This window comes from Glycine max, chromosome 3 (genome assembly GCF_000004515.6).
Source record: "Glycine max cultivar Williams 82 chromosome 3, Glycine_max_v4.0, whole genome shotgun sequence".
Classification (NCBI taxonomy): Eukaryota; Viridiplantae; Streptophyta; class Magnoliopsida; order Fabales; family Fabaceae; genus Glycine; species Glycine max.
This window is the reverse complement of record NC_016090.4, coordinates 30,960,117-30,984,309: the sequence shown is the minus strand read 5'-3', so window position 1 is coordinate 30,984,309 and position 24,193 is coordinate 30,960,117. Positions and strand designations below refer to the sequence as shown.

At 33.5% G+C, this 24,193-nt stretch overlaps 1 protein-coding gene and 1 pseudogene across 1 annotated transcript; one reads left to right on the top strand and one right to left on the bottom strand.

Annotated features, from left to right (window-relative positions):
* Positions 1–596: 596 nt before the first annotated feature.
* LOC100804128 (1-aminocyclopropane-1-carboxylate oxidase homolog 1-like) lies at positions 597–17,123 on the bottom strand (annotated as a pseudogene).
* A 3,516-nt stretch (positions 17,124–20,639) lies between these two features.
* On the top strand, positions 20,640–24,193 carry LOC100306026 (uncharacterized). The gene is made up of 7 exons (NM_001249521.2): positions 20,640–20,772; positions 20,870–20,928; positions 21,069–21,119; positions 22,067–22,132; positions 22,244–22,291; positions 23,079–23,108; positions 23,920–24,193. The coding sequence occupies exons 1-7, from the start codon at positions 20,691–20,693 to the stop codon at positions 23,986–23,988; spliced, it is 405 nt and encodes a 134-aa protein (NP_001236450.1). The 5' UTR covers positions 20,640–20,690; the 3' UTR covers positions 23,989–24,193.

The window sequence follows — 24,193 nt, the reverse complement described above, 5'->3', positions numbered from 1 at the left end:
TTTTTTTATTAAACTTTCTTTTAAATCACAATGAGGTCATTATGCAGCCAATCAACCTTGGTTTTGCATTATAATAACATAAATTTGGTTTTACTTTGTAGACTAATCTTTCCAGGGCTATTTTTTTCCCAATTTAAATAAAACTAGTAGTCATTCATGAATTTGTTTTGGTTACTCACTGGTCTTGATTTTGGTCGTGACAGTACTTTATAATTACACCAAAATCTTATTCATTGTGATATGCAATTAAGATGACCATTTCATAGCTTGTTTACATTATTAGAAATAAAAAAATTAAAACAAGAGTTGACTAAAAGGAATAAAGAACTTCCTACAAACGTTACTGAAAACTACCACAAGTTTATTTAGCATGCAAGTTTAACTTTTCCCTGTTGCATTGGTACACAACTTGGCAAGTCGCAAATCATATTACATATTTTTTGAAGTTAGAAGGACTATAATGCAGTGAGGTAAAAGGCAATGTTCGGGAATTTGACAAAGTCATAAACTCATAAAACATACTACACACAACTTTTACTCTGCCTAATCATGCATGAAGTCATGTTTCATGCCAATCAGAGTAATTTATTTTTACACTAATCCTTCTTTTTCCAAAATCTTGTAATGTGAGCACTAGTACCATCCAGTCGTCCTTTTGCAACATAGTATGCTTCATAGTCAGCAAATGTAGTTTCCCTGTATTTGGGAGGATTGTCTTCAGATAATAGTTCCTTTATAGGTTCATAAACCTTTAAGGCTGCTTTTCCACGAGGGCGAAAAAAGCTTGCAATCGATATTCTTGGACCAACATGATTTGCAAGCACTCTGTGTTCAACACTCTTGCATCTATCACTTGTTATAAGCTATAATTCAAACAAGCAAACATTAGCTATGATTTACATCTAATAATGTTCATGCAAATAACAATAGATAAAAACAATCATGTCTCACTCGGTGGGTGATCAACTACATGGATCAAATGACATGATCTAACTCTATCACTCAATTTTAATGAGAAAATGGCAAAATGCAAACTATTTCATACCTTGCATTCCTAGCACAAGAAGGTGAAATCATATTATTATTTGTTCACTTCATAATTGTCGTGCCATAATAATTTGTTTTAAGTTAATTTTTAGATGAGTGCTAGCAACACATTCTTTCTTATTGAAAACAATAAAATCACAAGAGGTTTGCAAACTAGGATGTGGGATTCACAATTTTTTTTTTTTTAAATAAATTTCAACTAGTCAAAGGTTAAGAGAGTATATTCCTAATATTTATCTAATTGTTATCTTTTCACGTCTTGCTTAGAAAATGTAGCTATATTCACCATAAACTAATAAAAGTTAGAGTAAATAATCACATAACAAAAGAGAAATAGAAAACTTGCCTGCAAAAGATCACCTATGTTAATGACAAAAGCACCAGGCACAGGGGTATATCAATCCACTTGTCATCATATTTTACTTAGAGGCCACCAATATGGTTCCGAAGAAGCACTGTGAAGAAATCATTGTCAGTGTGCATGGCTGTTCCTATAGTCAATTCTGGTTCAGGACATGAAGGGTAGTAATGGCAAACTGCAAAAAGTCCCTCCGCACATTCCATGTCTTTTAGATAGTTTGAATTCAGACCAAGAGCTTCTGATAACAACTCAAACAGTAAAGTCCCCAATTTCACTGTGTTTCCCATGTTCCAGCAGTATATCTCTGCAAGAACAAACAATTTTTAGTTAGACATAGTAGTTTATAGTGAAAATTCAATGTTAGACCTTTTCAATTTGTCAGTTAGCTTTTATAGTAGTTTGATTTTCCAAGCTTCATCTCTTTAACTTTGATTTTACATTATGTGGAAATGGAGTATGAACACAAGTCACGGGTTAACATACATTTCCAAAACAGATATGAAGCCAACCATAAAAACTGAACCATTTTGAGCAAAACCTAAACCAAACCTATTTTATGAAAATGGTTCGGTGCAAACAGTTCAGTTATTTGAAAAAATTAAACCGTGTATGGGTGTTAAGAACAAAACCAAACCAAAACTAAAAAAAAAATTGGATCTGTTTTAAGGAAAAACATAATCCAACCACTTTATGGGAGTGGTTCGGTTTGAACTGAATCCCGAACTGAACCACTTTATGAAAATGATGATTCGATTAAGTTTAATTCAATTTTATGAAAAAACCGTATCATGCACAACCCTAATTTTTACATGAAATACAAAAAGAGTCCCAGCCATGCATGCTCTTACTAAGCAAAATAATTACGTCTAGACAATTTTTATAAGGTGAACATATTTCCTTAAAATCTAGACAAGCACATGCCCAATCAACAAAACGTCAGCAACTAAGAAGCAAAAATATTTACTTCTATTGGCAAGTAAGTGTTATAGAAAAGTGTTACAAATAATTAAAGATATATATATATATATATAGGTACTGCATGCTATATGAAGTTCTTCTGGTTTGGGCATACAACCAACACCTAAAAGTGTCCCTCCAATTGAGTGCTGGCTGTGAGCCATATAGATCAAAATTGCTATTATACAGAAAGGACTTTGATCTATCTCTTGAATAGAATTCTCTTTTGGCTCCGGTATCTTGTTGGAATTTTTATTCCAATTATTAATGTGGATTAATATTATAAGATAATTATATTAATTATTTATTATTAGTAGATTTTATTTTATATGGTCAAATTAAGTGAGCTCGTTAGACAAGTAAATGAGATTATATGAAATTAAATGAGCAGATGTTAATGTTGGTCCATTAAAGGATAATGAGAATCACATTAGGTTAACACGTTATAAGAAGACTATGGTTTTCAATATACCAAATTTTCACACATAATTTTTATTCTTCTCATCTAAAGAGTTAACGAATGTCCCATTAAGAAATAAAGAGACTCTAATTGAGGAACAACAATAATATCATTATTCATGATCATGATAAATATATAGTCGCAAAGATCTTACAACAAATATGAAGAACACTTTGATTAGAAACCAACCATAGATCTAAGTATTTTATTTAATCCTTGATAATCAAACATGTTGTAGATCCTAGGACTTTTGATTAATTGGCCTAGATTATAGACCTGTGAATTTTTTTAGCTTCCGCATAAAGAATAAAAATTAAAGATATTCCAACAAGTAGTATCAGAGCAGGTCTTCATTGTTTGATTGTTAGGATTCAAGTTTTTCTATATAAAGCATTATGTGTCATTGAAAATCCTTGAATGTCATTGTCTTGATGTTACGTACATGGTCTTTTTTTTTGGATGAATCAGTGTCTTGCACTTCCTTGATACATGAATCGGTGATGTTATAATAAATTTGATATAGCATGATAACATTATTTACGGATGTGATATTTATTTATCATAATTTAAGTATAAATCAATGATAGTGTTAGATATAATTTAAGGATACAATATTTACTTGACGTGATTAATATTTTTATATTTATTATTATCATGATTGGTTGCAAATTTAGTAGTTACGAATTCTTCCCATTTATTAGTGTGTTTGATAATTTTTTAATTAAATTGATTTACACAATATATTGTCAAAATAATCCTTATTGGGAAAATTGATTTGATTAAAATAACATAGATATTTGTATGAGATTATTTATGCGAATTGTGTTGGGCCCAAAGGAAGACGCAATTTGATCAAATAATAACATACATGTGATGATAAATATGTAACAATTATAAAGTATTTTTATATGAATAATGATTTGTTCAAAGAAAGACTATTATTTGACATACATTTGTTATCCTTGATTGGAATCCTGCCATAACTGAAACATGAAGTCTTGGAAGTTATCCTTGATGGTCCAACAATTATCAATCAAGTGTCATACATTTGTTGTTGACCAGATTTCTTTAGCAACATCACAACTCAATAAAAGATGTTATTCGTTTTCTATATTTGGTTCACATAACACACAAACACAAGGACAAAGGACATGCTTCTTGCAAAGATTAAATCTGGTGGGAAGGTAGTCTCATAGCAATCTCCAAAGGAAGTGTTTGATATTGTGAGGAACACATAATTTCCATAGAAGCATCCAATTTCCTTTAGCTTTTAAGTTGGAGTTATCCAACATGTTCTCCATTATGTTATGATAGGCACTACGAACAAAGTAATCACCATTTGATGTAAATTTCCAAATAAGTTTATCATTAACCTCTAAATTGAGAATAGGAAGGGATTGAATTTGTTGAACATCAATCTAATGGAAATTGACAGTCACTTCATTATTCTTCCAAGCACACAAACTATGATCAATAAGGTCACCAACACATAAGTCCATTTTCCCACTGTTGGTATTGGAGGTCACGAAATGATTTTCTGAATTTTTGAGCCAAGGTTGAGTCCAAACATTGATAGAGTTTCCATCCCCAATTCTCCATTGCAAGCCTTCTTTCACCACTACCCGTGAAGCATGGATACTATGTCATATAAAGCTTGGATTGTGTCTTAACTGAGCTCCTAACAAATCCACTGGTGGAAAATATTTGCCTTTGAAAGCTTTTCCTACCATAGTATCTTGGTTGGACATCAAACACCAACCTTGCTTCCCTAGCATTGCTAGATTAAAAGCATGCAATTGTCTGAATCCCATTCCTCCATTTTCTTTTTTCATGGATATTTTATCCCAATTGAGCCAATTAATGCCTTTTCTTTGCTAATTGTTTGAACCCCACAAAAAAGAATTCAACATTCTCTGCCGTTCATCTTCAAGTGTAGAATGAAGCAAATAAACACTCATGCAAAAGGTAGGAATAGATTGTGCAACTGATGTAACAAGAATTTCTTTACTTGCCTTAGAAAGATGCTTACTCATCCAATGGTTTATTAGTTCCAAATGCAATCTATGATACAATTGAAAAAACCTTTTCCTCTTGCCTGTGATGGATGGGAGTCCCAGATATTTGTTGGATCCAATGATTTCATAAACACCCAGAAAAGAAGAAATGATTTTTCCTTTGTGGATATTGAATATTTAAGCTAAAGAAAATTTCAAATTTCTAGTAATTGATGGTTTGGCCTGAAACCTCACCATACTTGTCAAGGATCTCCTTTATAATGGTAATCTCATTGTCACTTAACTTGAAAAAAAGAAAACAAGCATCAACAAATAAGACATGTGAGAAGGGAGCAACCCCTCTACACACCTTCACTCCATGAATATCTCCTTTCACCTCATTATTCTTTAGAAAAGGTGAAACACCTGTGCACAAAATGAATATATAGGGTGACAGTGGATCACCTTGTCTTAGTCCTCTCCCTAGAGAAATATAGCTAACAAGATTCTCATTAACCACCATAGAGAGATTAACACATTGAAGACACATATATACCTAAGAAATCTATTTGTCATGGAAGCCTGTTTTCCTTAAGACACTCAGAAGATAAGTCCACTCAACACGATAAAAGGCTTTGGATATATCAATTTTGAGTTCAATCTCTCATGACTTACCCTTATTCTTACATCTCATATGGTGGATGACTTTTGAGGATAAGCGGACATTATCCAGGATAGTCTGGTTTTCTATAAAACCTGATTGTTTTTGGGAGATGCATTTGGGAAGGATGGGTTTAAGTCTATTGGCAAGGACTTTGGAAATAATTTTGTTGATGCCATTGTAGAGGGAGATAAGTCTAAAGTCTTTCATGGTGGATGGGTTGTTTTCTTGGGGATTAGGACAATAGGGGTTTTGCTTACCTGGGGTGGGAGGTATCCAGATTCAAGCTAGGTGACTCCAGCTTGGAATAGTTTTAGCCCACAAAGATGTCTTAATTTTTTTTAAGAAAGCAGGATTTAGACCATCTAGTCCTGGAGATCTATTACAAATCATTTCAAAAAGAGTGCATTTGAATTCTTCCATAGTAAAAGAAGCTATTAGAGAGTCATTGTCATAATTGTAAACACATGTGGGAATTTTATTGCTAACATGGAGGAAATCATTACAGTTGTTCTCAGATTGGAATAACTTATTAAAATAAGAAACAACAATATCATATATGCCCTTTTAGTCATAAATAATGGTACCATCTTCTAGGTTCAAGGAGGAAATGGAATTTTTTCTTTCTTGCATTGGCAGAGGCATGAAAGAATTTTGAATTTGTGTCACCATCCTTCAACCAGAGAATTTTGGCCCTTTGTCTCTAGTAGGAGTCTTCTTAGGCAATCAGCTTACTGAGTTTGGTATTGGTGTGCTGGTAATGGATGGCATCCTCAGGATTAGTAGATTGGCGCAACTGGTCAAGTTTCTTGCGACAAGCTTCTATTTGATCAGAGTAATTCCTTCTTATGTGCCTTCCCCACGTGTTAATTTCAGCAGAGTAAAGATTGATTTTAGATAAGAAGTCTCCTTGAAGAGATTTGTCCCAGCCAATTTTGATGTTATTTAAGTTAAGCTCCAAAAGCCATGAATTTTCAAACTTGAAAGGCTTTCAGAAAAAATTCCCTTTCAAGGCATCAAATGTGATGATGATAGAGGAGTAATCATATTTAGAGAGCACACCATTAATCATCTTGAAGTTGGGAAATAGGTCAAACCAGCCCCCAATAGCCAAACCGTGGTATAGTTTTTCTTTAATTGCATTGCCCTCATTACATCTCTTTGCCCATGTATATTGATGTTCTTCCATGGGAATGTCATGAAGGCTACAATCAGAGAGAGCCTCCTTAATTTGTTGAGAAGCTAGTTTGTATTATCTACAAGACCAATCTTTTAGTCATTAAATGATAGGTCATGGAAGTCTCCGAGAATGCACCAAGGGAGAGAAGAGTCATGAACCAAAGTTTGCAAGAGGTTCCAAGAGTCCTTTCTTTGGTTTTTGCTTGGAAAACCATAAAAGCCAATTAGTCTCCAAAAAGGTTGATTATCAAGATGGATCCAGACATTTATAAAATTAGGGGAGAAGTTGGAAATATGACAGTTGAATGGTTTCCTCTATAGTGGAGCTAAACCTCCACTTCTGCCATTAGCATCCACTACAAAACATGAATCAAAACCAAGTAAAGTTTTTATTTCTTCAATATGTATTGTATGAACCAAGGTCTCACACAAGAAAATCACATCAACATGATATGACCGGACAAGGTCCTAGAGAACTGGAACTGTGCTTAGGTTGCCCAAACATTGACAGTTCCAACTGATGATGCTCATTGTCCCTGGCAGGCCTGACTACTCAGGCCTACCATTAAAAAAGGAAAAAGGGTGTGGCTCATTGTTGTTGGATTCTTGCATTGGCTCATCAATACCTTTTGCATTCACGTTCAAATCCATATTGATTGGCTCATCAATGACTTTTCAATTCATGTTCAAATCCTTGTTGATTGCATTAGATGTCAACCTTCTTTTTTATCACTAATTATGAGCCCATGATTGTCATTGTCCCTCTTTTGACTCCCACTTTGTATAGGCAATAATAGGAGATGTAACTGGTTGCTTAATTGTAGGAGATTGGAATTTTGAATTCCTAAAAACAGATGCCATAAAATCATAATTGTCCTTGTTTGCCTTATGATTGTCATTTAATGTTTTTTTCTAGGAAATTAATGTCACCACTAAATTGCCCCTCCTCCCTCTGTTAGAGTTTGCCAGGAGGATGAAGCTCCTCCATCGCATAGATATGGAAAAAAGCCAAGTGTAGTGGACAGACTTAGAGGGCTAGTAAAACAACAAAATGCACTAAATGACAATAAAAATAAAGTGTTCCACTAAAAGTAATTAAAGCTTCATGTTTATGGAGTGACAAAAATATCAAGAATGGGGTTGAATTGGATTTTTTAACACTTTTATTTTCCTTTGAAGACCAAAGGTTTTTGAAGATAGTTCAGAATGAAGAAGTTCAGAACACAAAAATTGTTCTAAGCTTATAATGAACATTCAAACAACTCAGAATGAAAATGCAAGCAATATTGAAAAAACAATTCTTTAAAGCTTTTTGTTTCAAGGATAGTTCTTCAATAAAAACCTCTTGATAAACCAATATCAATTATGTTGTTTAGATGTAAAATAACATATTTAGTGTTTATGAACAAAACCTGTTTTCAAATTTGTGCAAAGAAAAATAAGAAAAGTAGAAAAGAAGAGTGCACATAGATATTTTTATACTAGTTCACCCAAACTTTGGGTTACTTTTAGTCCTTACCCTTCAAGATGAGATTTTCACTAACACAATCAATTCACGGCTGGACTAGTAACCATTAGATTTCACAACTTTGCTAGTTCCCCACTAGACTTCAAACCTAGCCTTTGCTAGACCATCTATACCATTGAATTTCACTCTTGCTAGACACTTATGGGCTTTACAGAAAAAAAGGTATGTGATGTTAGTGCACATAGAACAGATCTTCTCCTCACAAGAGGGATTCTACTAAGGAATATGTTTTCACAGTTTTAATTAAGACTACTACAAGTTATTGAGCCCAATATAGAAGTGGGTCACTTTCACAAAGAGGGTTAAATCTAGAACACAAATTTCTCACATGGAGAATTTGTTCAAGATGTTGCAGAAATGGAATGCTTTAACTTCATTTTTCATAGCCTTTAAAAGTGCCTTAAAAAACTCCCAAGCAGACCGTTTGAGTAGGCTCCACATAATTGACACACTTCTAGAGCAAGCAGTTTCACTTTCAAGATGTCATTATGTGATAGCTGACTAAACCATTGTAGGGAACCTTTCTGAGGTTGCAATTTTGAGTAACCTTTTTGAAGGGCATTCTGAAAAATCATCGGAATATCATTTTGATGTTTGCTGATATTAAGTATATACCTTATTGAACTCTCTTGATGAAGTTCAAATTGATATTTCATTCTAATGTAGTGTAGCTTCATATCTTTTTTAACACTTATTCACAACTTCAATCGTTCTAAAGCTTGACAACTTTATAAAGACTTTTGTAAAAGTTTGATGTTGGTGTGTTAGTGTTTTTGTCCATGGTTAGGCTGAGTTGCTTTCTTCAGTCCTTCAATCTAATGCTTTTCATCAGTGCTTCTCATTGTTATGCATCTTCTGATGCAATCAGTTCTTCCTTTATGAAGTGCCCACAATGATTGTGGCAAAGTGAAGAACTACTCAAACTGCCTAGTTATTTTGTTTAAGTGATGCATTTTGAGTCTTTCTGAACTATTATGATCTTTTGAAGCTCATAGTAGTCTTGATTTTCATCATTATGATGTTGCCTTTGTATAGCTTCATTCTGAACCATGATACTCTTCATGTATCCTTTCTTCTATGTAAGGCCTTGGTGTTGAGAATTTTTCTAAGAACTAAGTATTCAAAAGGAAGTAGACTTCGTCATTCTAATGGACTTCAAGAATTTTTCTGAGTTCTAAACTCTGACAGTAGTTCTCTAAACCTTTCTAAGCATCATTTTAAGTACCTCGGAATGAAAGAATATTTTTGTTTCTCAAAGTAATAATTATTGAAACACTTAAGTAGAATGTTAACCATCACTTAATTTCATTATCCTTTAAATTTGCATTGCTAATGGTTTGTCATAATTAAAACTAGAGATATGAATTCAACAATTTATATAAAAATATGCTCTATGCACTCCTTCATATTTGTCCTTTGGTCTTCTTCCAAAATACTTCAATTCCAACCCAAAATAGTTATTCTACCCAAGTATGAACACTTCATTACCTTTTTCTTTAAGTTCCTTAATTGCTTAGCAATGTAACCCAACTCATTATTGTTTGCTCCATCATAGAAGCTAAAGACTCCACTCTTTTTTGTACTCTTGCACGCCTTATAGGCCAATTCGAGAATTGAGCTTCGCGAGCACTTCTTTGTCAGAATCCATGATCTCATCATAGGGTGTCCACTGAGTATAAGACTAATAAAAGACATATTAGTCCATTTGGTTTTTTTATTGTGTCCTATAGGGTGGATGAAGAATAAATAAGGTGCATAAAGCAAAAACCATGAACTTGTCTTGTACGCACACAACCCAACGATGATGTGATCCTTATTAGGGACAGATCGCTTGGTACTGTTCACGAAATTGAATGACACCACTTCCAGAGATGGAAGATAAGTTAGGGGTAGACACCACAAGAGTTCAACCTTGATAAGTCCAGAATTGGTTTGACAAGAAACCCAAAGAGAAGCTCTCACGAATACACAAGGTATTTTCTGAAAAATGCCAAAAAGTCTCTTCCTTCAAAATGAGTTGAATACATATAATGTAGCATTAAATTGCTAAATTAACTAAAATTGGTGCAGCTGAAAAGGCATAGGATTTAGCCACCAATTTATTTAATTATAATTACAAATAGAAAATATTGGATATGGACCTTCAAATTAGTTTGGGCCTTCAGCAATCAAGATTCTTGGGAGTGCCTCTAGGCCTTCGTCCTTCTCCACTTAGGCCTTGTCTAGTATTCTCTGACTGTTTGGTCCTACCCTTGGTCATAAGTTCCTGTATTTGGGCAGTTTTAGGATTCTCATCAATTAGGTACATGACAACTCCATTCACCACGAACCATTTATTCTCACACAAAGATATGATTCAATTGCAAGAAAAATGTTGATTATGGCCACTATATTTCATAATAAGTTACACATTATATATGACTATTTCTCAGAAGGAAAGGGGAAGTTTTCACACGTAAAAAAGATGTTAACTTTTGCACAACACTTTTGCGGAAGAAATACTCTATCTCACATAGTCTCAAGTCTCAACCTTTTTTTCTTCAAAAGACAACCATATAAATTAACCACCACAAATCCCAATTTAACTTTTTCCACACACAAATTATCTAATTAACCATATTAAAATCACTCTCATTCCCAGTTGAAAGTTGAAATAAAGGAGAAAAGAAGATTCATTCAAGCAAAATTATTTCCTCAAACAAGCATTCCAATTAAGCATAATAAGATACCAATTTCTTAATCGACTTTCTCTCCCTTCTTAAAATTACCATAAATTTGAAATTGTTCCATCCTAGTGTGCAATTTTTTTGTCAACTAAAGACAATAGCACGCACACACACCCACCCACCCACCCACACACACACACACCCACCCACCCACACACACCCACACACACGCACATAAGATGGCACCAAGGATGCAAAACCAAATGTAGATTTGCAAAAAAACCAGGAAACAGCCTCGGGACCATAAAGTATAATTAATAAACTTAAGCCACTAAAAAACTTCCTTAGCCTAACCAGAAAATGTATATATGTTATCTTATACACAGACCCAAATCTGCATGTCCCAAAAGGCATTTCACTAGAATAACAATATATAGATTAACACTATCTATTGAATGTAAAACTACCAACATAATGGACCTACCAACATAAACAAAACACCCAATGTCAAGGCATAGTTTTAACTTTCAATATAATATTAAGGATGTTAGACCAATCCTAGAAAGAAAATTGAAATAGTTTCATTCTAGTTTTTCGTTGCTGCCATGATCTCTCTTTAATCGAATCGAATCCACTATTTTCTCTAAATCAAAATCTACATTGTTAAACAAAATGTCATTCTGATGATTCCACACAAACCATAACATCACAAACCAAATCACCCACCACACCCTTTTTTGTTTCTTCCCAATTACCCAACCACCATGTTGCCCAAAATTAGCCTCCACCTGATCCTGCATAGCTGAAAGAACCTCCGGCCACTTGAAGCATGAATTCCAAACTCAAGACGAGAATTTACTACTAAAGAAGAGATGCAGGATTGACTCTTTTACTTGATGGAAAAACATGTAGTTGTTATCATTATTACTAAGCTGGATCCTTTTTCTAATTAACTTGTCCTTAGTTGGTAGCTTGTTTAGAGACATCTTCCAAACAAGAGCTACTATATTTGATGCTATTGGAGTGGACCAAATTGCCTTAAATAATTCTATATTGGCTCTTATTGCTGGATTAATCAACTCCAAATAGGCATCCTTAACAGTAAAAATATTGTTCTTCCAGCTCCATGAATCTTCTTGTGACAATTTCTACTTTAAGGCATTGATATCACCCAAGAATTTATCCAATAAGATCCTCTCCCAAACAAAAAATTCCCTTCTCCTCAAAAGACCCAACTCCATACCCCATTGAACCAACTCCCTACATCCCTTACCATGCTCTCTTGCTACTAAGATGTCATAAACAACCTTGGATACTTGCTCACTAAACTTTGATCTACCATTCATCAATCTTTCTAGAACAATACCTCATCAACCTTACCAAGCTCCCTTTTAACATGTTTCTAGAATCATTATTCCTCATCCCTATAAGAACATACCTTACAAATATCAGACCACCACCTAAAAGTAGAATGATTTTATAAGACATTCTCTATTGGTCTTGCTTTTCCCTTGATAATCCTTACCCGCAACGCTCGTTTTTCCAATAAAAACTTCCACATCCATTTAGCTAGCAGTGCCTTATTAAACTTGTTCACCTCCTTGACACCAAGACCTCCATCACTTTTCAATTTACATATATCATCCCAGCTAACCCAGCAGAGCTTTTTTTCCTCCCACAAAGCATATTACGTTGAAGACTAGTTATTTCTTTCACTTCCTTCACAGGTATCTTGAAAAAAGATAAGAAAATGGAGGGGGAGAGGAGAGAACAAAATTCACTAAACAGATTCTCCTACCAAAGGACAAATACTTGTGGCTCCAGGAAGCTAACTTTCTCTTCAATTTTTCCACCATTGGCCTCTAAGTCCCTCAGAACTTATAATTTGCAGCAACCGACATACCCAAGTAGGTAAATGGGATTGTCATGATTTGACAATTAAGGACTTTTGTGAACCTACTCACCCATGAGTTTGAAGTTTCAATCCCAACCATTTTGCTTTTGTGAAAATTCATTTTTAACCTAGACACCATTTCAAAAAACCTCAGCATCGCCTTAAGGGTCAACATGTTTTGACCATTTGAAACCCCCTAAAAATAATTCATCATCTGCAAACTCTAAAAATGAAACTTTAAGGTTCTCATTGCCCACCTTGTATCCTTTAAACATTCCTTTAATCATTGCTTCCCTCACCAGGCCGCTCAAGCCTTCCACCACAATAAGAAATAACATTGTGCTAAGGGGTCCCCCTTCTCAACCCCCTCTGATTTTTTAACTCCTGTGTGGGACTACCATTAATCAAAATCGACATTGAGGAAGTTTCCAAGCAAGCTTTGATCCAATGAATCCAACACTCGAAGAAGCCTAACCTTTGAAGCATGCGGTATAGAAAGTTGCATCTCACGAAATCATATGCCTTTTCAAAATCTACTTCAAAAATAATGCATGGGCTATTATTTACTTTATCATCCTAAATGACTTCATTCGCTACCACCACATCATCCAACATGTTCCTCCATCCTAGAAAAGTTGACTAAGATTCATCAATGACTTTGTGCGGAATACACCTCAACCTAATTAACATAACTTTGGCAATGATTTTGTATAAGCTTCCCACAAGAGATATAGGTTTGTACTCTCCAAGGGACTGAGGGTTGTCATTTTTAAGGATAAGGGATAAAAAAAAGCAGTAATACCTTTTGGAGGAACCTCGCGAGAGTAAAAATCATGCATAACCTTCATGATATCATCCTTAATCATCCCCCAACACTTCTTTATGAAGTGGAAATTGAACCAATCTGGACCTAGGCATTTACTTCCAACACACTCCCATATTGTGCCTTTCACTTCTTCCTTTGAAAAAGAAGAAATAACCATAGTGTTGTCCTGCTTATTCAAATGTCTAAACTGCACTTCATATAACCTCATTGGTGGACCCCCCCTCCTTCTTAAACCTACCATCAAAGTACTTCTTAATTTCCAGCTTTACTACCTTTGGTTCTTCCACCCATTGCCCATCAACTATAATTCCTTTCATGGAACTAGTTCTCTTAATCCAATTGACCATAGTGTGAAAAAATCTTGAATTAGAGTCACCATCTTTCAACCACAAGATTTTTATTTTTTATGCATCAAGGACTTATATCCCTTAGAAATCACCCAAAATTCTTCTATAAGTTTTCCTTTTTGTTGAACCTCCTAAATTGATAATGCCCTCTCTTATCTTTCTCATCTAAGTTACCAATTTGTTTTACCAACTTACTCCTTTTTGCATCTAAGTTGTCAAAGACTTCAACATTCCAACTCCTTAGCTTTTCTTAAGCATCTTGAATTTCTCCGTAATAACATATGTTGCCCACCCTTCAACATAGAAACTATTGTACTATTCTTTAACAAAAGTTAGAAACACTGGATGGGAAAAATAGGTATTTATGACCCGAAAGGACTTGGACCCCCAGTCTTGATGAATATGCTTAAGGATCAAAGGATGGTGATCGAACAAGCTGCGTTTAAGAACATACTATGTCGCATGGGCCACCTGGCTAGCCACCGCAAACAAACTAAGCATATATCAATTATGTTGCTTGCCTTTCCACCCACACTAAACCATGTAAACTTCCTACCAACTATTGGCACATCAATAAGTTCCATATCATCGATAAAATGATTAAATTCCCTTACCTGTAAATGATCTAGCAAAGAAGGTATGCTAGTACCATGTCTTTCCTTTAGATTTCTGATCACATTGAAATTGTCGTCCACACACCATAGCTTACAAGCCATATACTATCTCACCTTCCTCGATTTATCCCACAAAAACCTTTTTTCTTCAAAGTTGCATGAAAAGTAAACATTGACAATAAAAATAGATTCTAAATCATCATTCCATAATCATTTAACTCTGAGGTACCAAACATCAGAAAATACCTCAGAAACATCCAGTAAGTCTTTCCCCCATAGATAGAGAAGGCCTCATACAAAATTTAATGCAGGAAAAGCCTTCCAATCCACCAAATGGTTACCCTAGGTCGTTGCACAAAAAATATCATCAATATCTTGCATTTTGGTTTCCTACAAGCAAATTAGGTTTGGTTGTTCCTTCTGTATAAGCTTCTATAGTAGCCTCCTCTCCACCTTACACCCTAACCCCCTTACATTGTAACTCATTACCTTCATAGACAACTTAATTGTTTGTCCTTCCCAGCTGATTTCTTATCTTTAGCCGCTTTTGAGTTATCTTTGTGCTCCATTCTCACCAAACAACCAATTGGCTCAGTGTTAGCCTCCTCAAAGATCACCCCCAAATAAGTACCAATGGTTATTAGCTTGGATGCCTCATGTATCTGGTTGCTAATCCATATTGTTTTCTTGGTCTTTGATGATTAGGAACATCGATAAAAACTCTCCCTCTATTCCAACCCTTTGTGAAGCTCTTTTCTTTTATGAAATTTATTCCTTTGTAAGGAACAACATTCATATTTTGTTCCCAGAAATGCTCCCAATTTTGACTTCCTTGGCTTGATAACAATCACCCTTTCACTACATACCCCTCTACATTTACCTTCAACATTTTTCTAGAAAGAGATCCACCCTTTCCATAAAGATTTTTATGTCACCTTTAAGATAATCTTCTTCCCCCTTTTTTTCTCCTCTATTGTCTCAAAGCTCTTCAAAAGGCTTTTGAAAGTCATCTTCTTTTTATCGCATCTCCAGTGATATCTAGGTTTTTGATAAGCATTGTTGTTTTTTTTAGAACTGTTGGATACGCCCACCAAGCCACTTTGGACATCCTTAAATGGAGGAACATCTATACATGAAGTTCCTAATTCCATCATTAATCAAGCTTCCTTACTCTCCAACCATAAAGTTCCTAATTCCATCCTCCTTATAATGGGAAGGCCCTACTCTTGTATTCCTTTCTTCTAGATCATCCTTCAAGTCTACCTGGTTTTCTAACACCTAATCCTCTTGCCACCCGTTATTCAAATTCTCCATGTTTTCAATCATTCATGTTTTATGTATATGCTTCATTGGGTCATCCACCAAAGTCTTTACGCATTCCCCAACCTTCATATTGTCTTTGACTACCTTGGTAATGTCCCTTTTTGCATTAAATAGCTCTTGTATTGTAGTAGAAGGCATGGTTGAGCTATTCTGATAGGGTTTGTCTAGGTCACAACCTTGCAAACCTACTTACAATTCCCATAGGAGAATCCCAACTGTCGCTTTCACCATTTGCATCCCAATGCCCATTGTTTCTTTTTTCCATTGATGTCGAGACATCATCTACTTCTTGCTCCGAACTTGCAGTAGAGGAAGCTTCATCAACACCTTCCTGATCATCATGGAGACATTTACATCATTTATCCATTGAAAGTGAAGCTTCCTCTTTTATTCTGATCGTGAAAATGCTACCATTAATGCGCACTTTGTACTTAAAAGAGATGCAAGTGGTTAGAGGAACTTTAGTCGTTAACCTCATAATGCAAACAAGTCATAGACATTGTCTTAACATCTATATGTAGCAATGATACATACAAAATCACGACCTTAGTGAAACATTCTTCAATCCAAAGATGAAAAGGTAACCCATAGCATTGAACCGAGGCAATTTTGTGGTCCCAACTCTTCTAAGGATTCCATAATGTTATAGATTCAAACATGGTTTCCAGCCACTCGTTTCTCCCTCGAATATATCTTCAAGAATATCCTCATTTTCTCCTGAAAGAAAAACTATGTTATCACCTATGTACTGAACCTTTATAGTATTGTAACCCTTCATAAAAAAATGGCTCTTGAATATCCATAAACGCACTTGCATTGTGTACCTTCCCCACCATACATTTCTTCAGCCAAGAAAGGTTTATTTCTTCCATGTTGAACTCCCAGCCCTTCTAGCTATTATCCTTCATCCTCTGTGACTCCTTCCTTTGCCACACTTTGGTCACATTACATCCTTGATATTGCAATGATTTCGCATAAGAGAGTCTAGGCCTTCTCATTTGATTCCATGGCATCTTTTTTGGCTTATTATCCTTCTTTTGTTGGGTTTGATGGCTAACTCAGTGTTGCTCAACAGTTTGAGCAGGGATTGGATTATTCCCAAACCTCGATATATTGATGTGTAACTTCCTATTTTCAATAACAATACTATCTAGTTGTCTTTCCATGTGATATGGATTCTCAACTCCTTGGAAGTGGACAAACTCGTATCTCAACCCCAACTTTGTTCTTCTCAAAGAGATAAACACCTCCTTTGCATCCACCCATAGTTTAAAAATATTTATCATATTGTTAAGTCAAAATAAATTTATGTCTTAAAGACAAATTATGACTCTTAATTATTTTGATTAGATGAAAATAATTAAAAATGATAAAAGTTATGTCTGATGCGCAATCAAATCATGATCTGTATTTGTGCGTCTGAAGTTTTCAGACAATCTGATGTAACATTTAAGTAGTGCATTTAAGACTTTCATTTATACTCTGTATCTGAGATTCATTCATGCAGAAAACATTCTCCTAGGATATATCAAAGTCCTATGAAGAATAAATGATGTCCACAATCTAGAAGACGTTGATCCTCATCAAAAGGGGTGCTTTGTCATTGCAGACCTGCTAGGATGAAATAAGTGACTTCCGTATTAAAGTACAAGGCATGCTAACCTATGAGCATGGACTTTATATGAAGAAGTGATGTGCATTTAATGCAAGCATTAAATACTTCAACGAACTCAAGACTTCAAACAAATATCACAATGAAAAATCCAACTGTCGTGAGACAATAGATACTTGGAGATGAAGCTATATGTAGAAAAAACTTTGAAGAAACAAGACATGAATCATTCTTTCATTCTTTACTGTAAAGCTTTCTGTATATTCTTATAAAGATATTAAGCTCTCAAAATACCTTGTATACCTTGAGAGAAAAGACTAAAAGTGTTAAGGGATATATCTGTCTGTTAGACTATCCTACTTTAGTAAATGAACAAACTTCCAAAAAAATCTTGTTGATTAGTTTAGAGCCAGACGGCTTGGTAGGACAAAGAGTATTGGGGTTTAAGTCAAGCTAAGGATAGAGCTTGCAAGTGTAAGAGGCAAAAGTAACAGTGAACAATACTTTTAACTTTGATAAGTTGGTGGAAACTTAGTGGTTGCAAAAAACTAGACATAGTCTCAGGGTTGAGACGAACTAATATAAATTCTTTGTGTGCTTTCTTGTTGTTTAATTGGAAAATAGTTTGAATTGATTTTTAGATCTTATATCTCTTTTTGTTTTTCAAAGAAAATTGTTTTCCCCATCGTCTGATAAAGTCTAAATCAAAACTTGTCTAAGTGTTTTGGTTTTATCTGCATCAAACGACAAAACATGATTTTAGTCTTTAAAAGGTTTTTCAATTTCTAAAATCATAATTCAACCTCCTTTCTTGTGTTATCTGCTTCTACACATATTTTCCTTGTCATGATCTTCTAGAAAGTTAGAGAAGAAGAAATATGTCAAATTTGCCTCCTTACCATGCTTTTCCTTCCACATAATCCTCCTATGATTTTTCATCGTTACCCAGCCTTCCCCACCCTCACACTCCCCGCCTCTCACCACCCCTTCTCTCTCTACCTTTTTCTCACTCATCTCATTCCTAGCATGCACTTATTCCTCTCTTCTAATAATTACAAAAAAAAAGAGGATGCTCTAATTTATGTTCAAGAAACATATTTTTTTTTCACAAGTTTAAACTTCAAGTGTTTGGTTCCACTTGATTCATTTAGACTCCTAATTATTTTTGATTGCATATTTTTTTTTTATGATATAGTTTGGATAAAGGAATTAAGGATACCAATTAAGTAAAGGATTTCAGCTCAAGTAAAAATAAGAATATATACATTATAATTATAGCGAGAGACAAGAGAAAAGTGATTAGAGCTTAGAAGTCAAAATAAGAGAAAATGTTTTATATGTATTTAGCTTTGCAATCCATATTACAAAAATTATGGAAAAATTATCAATGATGTCATGCACATGATACAAACAAGATGACTAAAATATATAAAGGCACAAACTCAAAGAAAAGTTTTATTTATCCAATTGAGTGTACTCTATTATAGTTAATATTGGACTTTAAATAGACAAAAAAGAAGTAAAAGTAAAAAAAAAATGAGAATATTAAGACAAATAAGTAGTTATAAAAGAAAATATAAGATGTGACCTTATATGTATTGTTGTAGCATTATTTGAAAAGAAGATTCTAAAAAGTTAATTAGGATAAATGATTGATCTCATTCTTGAAAGGTGCTATCAATTTAGTCTTTGAAAATAATAAAATGATCCATAAAAGACCTGTCACTCATGGATTTTGTTAGGGATCTTTTTGTTATTTTGTTACTTTCATAAACTAAATTGATAATGGCTCATACTTTTAAAGTATTTACAATGCATGATTGCTTAAATGTGTTGTTTATTTTAAATTTATGAGTCCTACAATATCACATGGATTAAATAACTTTACACAAAAGTTTATTTTAATGTTAAAGTTGTTAGAGTAAATACTTAATTTAAGTCACATTAAATTTTGGATAAAAAAAAGTATTCTTTTTTTGAAAATAACTAATTAAGTGATGATTGTTTATGAGAACAACTCACTGTCAAGTCATCAACTATAATAAAAAAATTTGTTAAATAACATTGTTTAACTTTAAACAACTCATTTAAGTATTTGTATTATAGATGCTCTCACATAAAATCAATCATTTATCCAAATCAATTATGATGATTTAATTATGTATAAAAAAATTCTTTGGAATCATTAGTAAAGAAGAATAAGAATAAATTGCATTGAAAGTTGTTAGGAAAAAATTCATGATTATTAATATTCCTAAAATTTATCTTTTTAAAATCATATAATACCACGCAATTCATGTAAATTACTTCACCTAATAACATAGAGTTTTATTGTTGTTATTTATAATAGATATATTCTTGTAATGACTTCACATCACCAATAAGAATAAGAATTATATACATTACTAATAAGAAATATTTTTATACAAATATTTAACGAAATTTAATAATCCTTTTGTGACACAATACTTGTCGTTAATATAGTATGTTAATAGAATAAATAGTTATTGAATGTATAGGTAAAAGTATTTTATATTAATAATGTATATAAATTAAATTTTAAAACATATAATACTTACATAAATAAATATTTATTTAATTTTATTTATCAAATAATATTGTATTCATATCTACAACTTTTTTAAGAAATATATTAAAATAAAATAAAGTACAAGAATAATGTTAATCTTATATTTTATAATTCATATTTAATTCAAATACGTAATTATTTATTCAAGAAAAAATCATTTTATATTTGTTTTTAACTAAATAAATAAAAAAAGTTTTTTTGTCCTTCTGCTAACTTTCTTTCATATTTTTCTTATTTCAAACAAGTTAAAATCTTATTATTTTATCTTATCACTTTTCCTATCTAATTTATTTTGCTATTATTTTCTTTTTTTATATCTCTCTTAAACCAAACTAAAGAGGAAAATGTTAAAGGAAAAATATTTCTTTTAAATTTAAGTCTGTTAAAATCCTAATCCTACTAATTCTTTTTTTAGGTGTAATCCTAATAATTATCAATGGTAGCTTCTTCTGGTTCCAGGTTCCAGTAGTTTCTCAAATCTTCTACATACATTTTTTTTGGCACCCACTTTGTCTTTTCTTTGGCCTTTAGCAACACTATAGATAAACCTAATAATAAGAGGGTTTAACCTCTTTTCCTTAATCCATTCATTGCTCCCTCGAACTGTTGTTTGGTCTCTTCTCTCTTATCCATGGCATCAACGTTTCTCACCCTACCAACTCCCTTCCTACACAAAACCAATGCCATCAGTTTCTCTAACAAGAGACCCTCATGTATGTATCTTCAATTCACCAAAAGTTTCAGTTTTGTTCACCAAATTCAACAACTTATACAATTTCTTAACCTTTTTCTCATCTGGGTTTCATGCAGTTTTGCAGAGGAGCTCTCTGAAGATTCATGCAATTACCAAAAAATGGGAACCCACAAAGGTTTTTTTCTGTTCTTTTCTTCGAATTTGTTTTAGTTTTAGCCTACACCACCCCACTAATTCCCTTTTCATTTCCCATGTTTTAAATTTCAAAATGTTCGATTTTTTTTGCTTTTAAGTTTTGATGATTTTTGCATGCAGGTTGTGCCTCAGGCTGATAGAGTTCTTATTCGTTTGGAGGAGCTTTCAGATGTATGCTATATACTTATCAAAAAACCAAATCTTTTTTTACATGGGGTGTTGTTCATTCTTATTCTTATAGTATATCAGTTTCAAAATATTGGTTATTCTCCCATTTGTTTCCTTAAGTCTTGGAAATTTGGAATTGCTAATATATATTATTATTGTCCTTATCTGAAAGTAATGCTGAATGTAGGACTCGTTTGTGGGCCTTCTTTATTTGGTTAACTTGCAGTTTCATGTGATTTTGAGAAATTCGACAAGATTTTGCCATGAAATGGAACTTTTTGTTATTGTATTACAATAACAAGTTATGTTCCGTTGGTGGGTTGCTAATGTATGTTGCCAATGGAATATCCCTTTGTATGTGCTCCAGAATATTGGTGCCACTTGTGCACATGTGAAGTGCTTTAAAGGATATTCTGCGGTTTCTTCATACAATGTTCTCAGCTTGGTTTTCTGTTGTGTCAGTGTCGTTTAAAACTAAAACATTCATGTTTATCTGTTAGTGAGACCCAATGATGCTGTTTAGGATAGGTAATTGCTATTTAAATGTGTCAATATAAGTTGCTGTCTTTATGCACATGTGTAATAGTAGCTAGCAGTAAAGGAATTATGTAACTAGAAGGTATAGAGTATAAATATGTTCTACAGCTTATTTAAGATATGCAGATTGGTGCTGTGATGCCATGTGGGTGACTTAATTTGATGAAAGGTTTATCTTGTATGTATCATTGTTTTTATTCAATTGGTATTTGGTAGGATTCTAATGCATGATTAGAACTAGTCGGTTGCTTTGTTGTGTTATGATTTAGCTTGATATCATTTAGGTTACTGGTTTGCAAAAGTTTGTTATATGGTTAGAAATTAGAATAAGGTTTTCTGCAACTGTTAAGTTTGAATGTATATGGTACTCTTTCCATGTTGCATAGCTAATTTGTGAATGGTTTTTGGTGCAGAAAACAGTTGGTGGAGTTTTGCTGCCTAAATCAGCTGTTAAATTTGAGCGCTATCTTGTGGGAGAAGTAAGTAGACATAGATAACCTTTGGTATTCTGGGTCTTTAAACTTTTTCTCTTTAGTATTTTTTGTCTGCTTTTGATATAATATGGTCATTTTCTTTCATATTTGTTTCAGATCCTAACTGTTGGTGCTGAGGCTGGAGAACTAAAGGCTGGAACAAAGGTACTAGTTTAACTACCGTGAAGGAGGTGAAATAGAAATGGAAAAATGACAAAGAGTAATATGAACATTTCTCAACATTCAATTTCATTGATGCACTAACATCCTTGAGGCTGGTAATATGCTTGTATAGGTGATTCAAATATATAGTCAGAATCTAACCAGGTTAGGTCATCCCAAGATCCAAAACATGTAATCATTAGTTCCTGAATTATTGATAATTAATCTTTAAATCCCAACTACAAATCCTAGTTCCAAGTTTACAACTGCATCATAAATTAATGTTTTAAGGACTAACTCTCCCGAAAGCTATAGCTTTTAGGTGAAGCTCATGAATGGTTTTATTTTTTCATATCGAACACACTCTGTCATGGAAAGAGAGACCTTTGAGCTTTACCTTGTGGTTTGACAAGGATCAAACTAAAACCACTTAGTCATATTGAGGCTTTGATATCAACTTTTTAATGACCAGACCAGTTTATGAATTACCAGATGATGGCAGGCGGCAGCTGAATTTATATAGACAAGATGCATACATAGGATATGAATCCTAATAAAATAAAAGACTAAAAGAACAGATGGAATCAGGTTTTAAGTGAAAATCATCAATTATCAATATATTTACAATCCAAAGTAGGAGATATTTCCAATAAATGTAATAAAGATTTTTATGCATTGCTTTTTTTCAAGTAATCAAAGGTTATAGATAACATTAGAATCTAGCATTGCTTGAATCATTTGAGCTTGTTGGAATTTGTCCCAAATGTAAACTTCAATTTTTCTTGTGCAGGTACTATTCACTGACATGAATGCTTATGAGGTAAGGGACTTTAAAATATTTACTTTACAGGTGTTATATATCTAATAGAATAATTCTAAGTTGTAACATTAACTGGTGAAAGTTTTTAGCGAATTAATCACTGGCTGAGGAAATATTTATATCAGAATTCAGAAAGGCAACTTATGGGGAAAATACTTCTGACCCACATGCTTCAAACATTGGGGTAGCCAAGATTAGAACAAATGCTATGCCAAACCATTTTATGTTCTTGTTTGTCTTCAGTATATCTCATATTTGTTTAAACTTTGAGTTCCTGTCTGGAAAATGTTTTAAAACTTCATCTTATTTTTACGGTGATTTGTCTGATACATATGATGAAATTGTCTTTGACCGGTGACAAATTATGAAACAGTCTTTTTACTTTCTGCTCCTTAATTGGACATTGATATCCTCACTTATTTCTCCAGCTCCATTTTATGCAAAATTTTCACGGTATAGATTATGTGCACAAGCTGTACTCACGAATTGGTTTTTGACCTCATTATATTATGATGCTGCCTTTTCTACTCCTTTTTGTCATGTCTTTTCCTTTCAGTCTCCTGAAAGGTAATGGCATCTTATTAGGACTGTTGTTTCCAGTTATAAATTACTGTTTTCTTGTGAATAGTAGGGATTGCATTGATGAATTGAATCTTTCTGTTCAAACACTGCCTTGTTAGCAATGTGATCAAGTTTTTGGTCACTAGAAAAGAAACAAAATTGTTACATAGCTTACCTGATTAAAATTGATAGCATTAAGCATTCTAATGCCATTACTAATTGAATGCTTTTGTCAATCATAATTAATCAGGTGGATTTGGGGACTGATGCAAAACACTGCTTCTGTAAAGCAAGTGACTTATTGGCCGTTGTGGAGTAGGGTTTTGGCCATTGAACGAGACAAAAAGGGAGCAATCTTTTTTGTGATATCTTTGATAAGTGTATTTTTAGTAGAATAAACCATTTTTTTTCATTGGTGTTAAAATTTTATCTTTTATGTTACAATAACTTGCTTTCCACCAGGTAGTTTCTGATTCAAAACTCTACTCATAAAGATGCCTTTTGCGATCTACTCTTTCCAATAG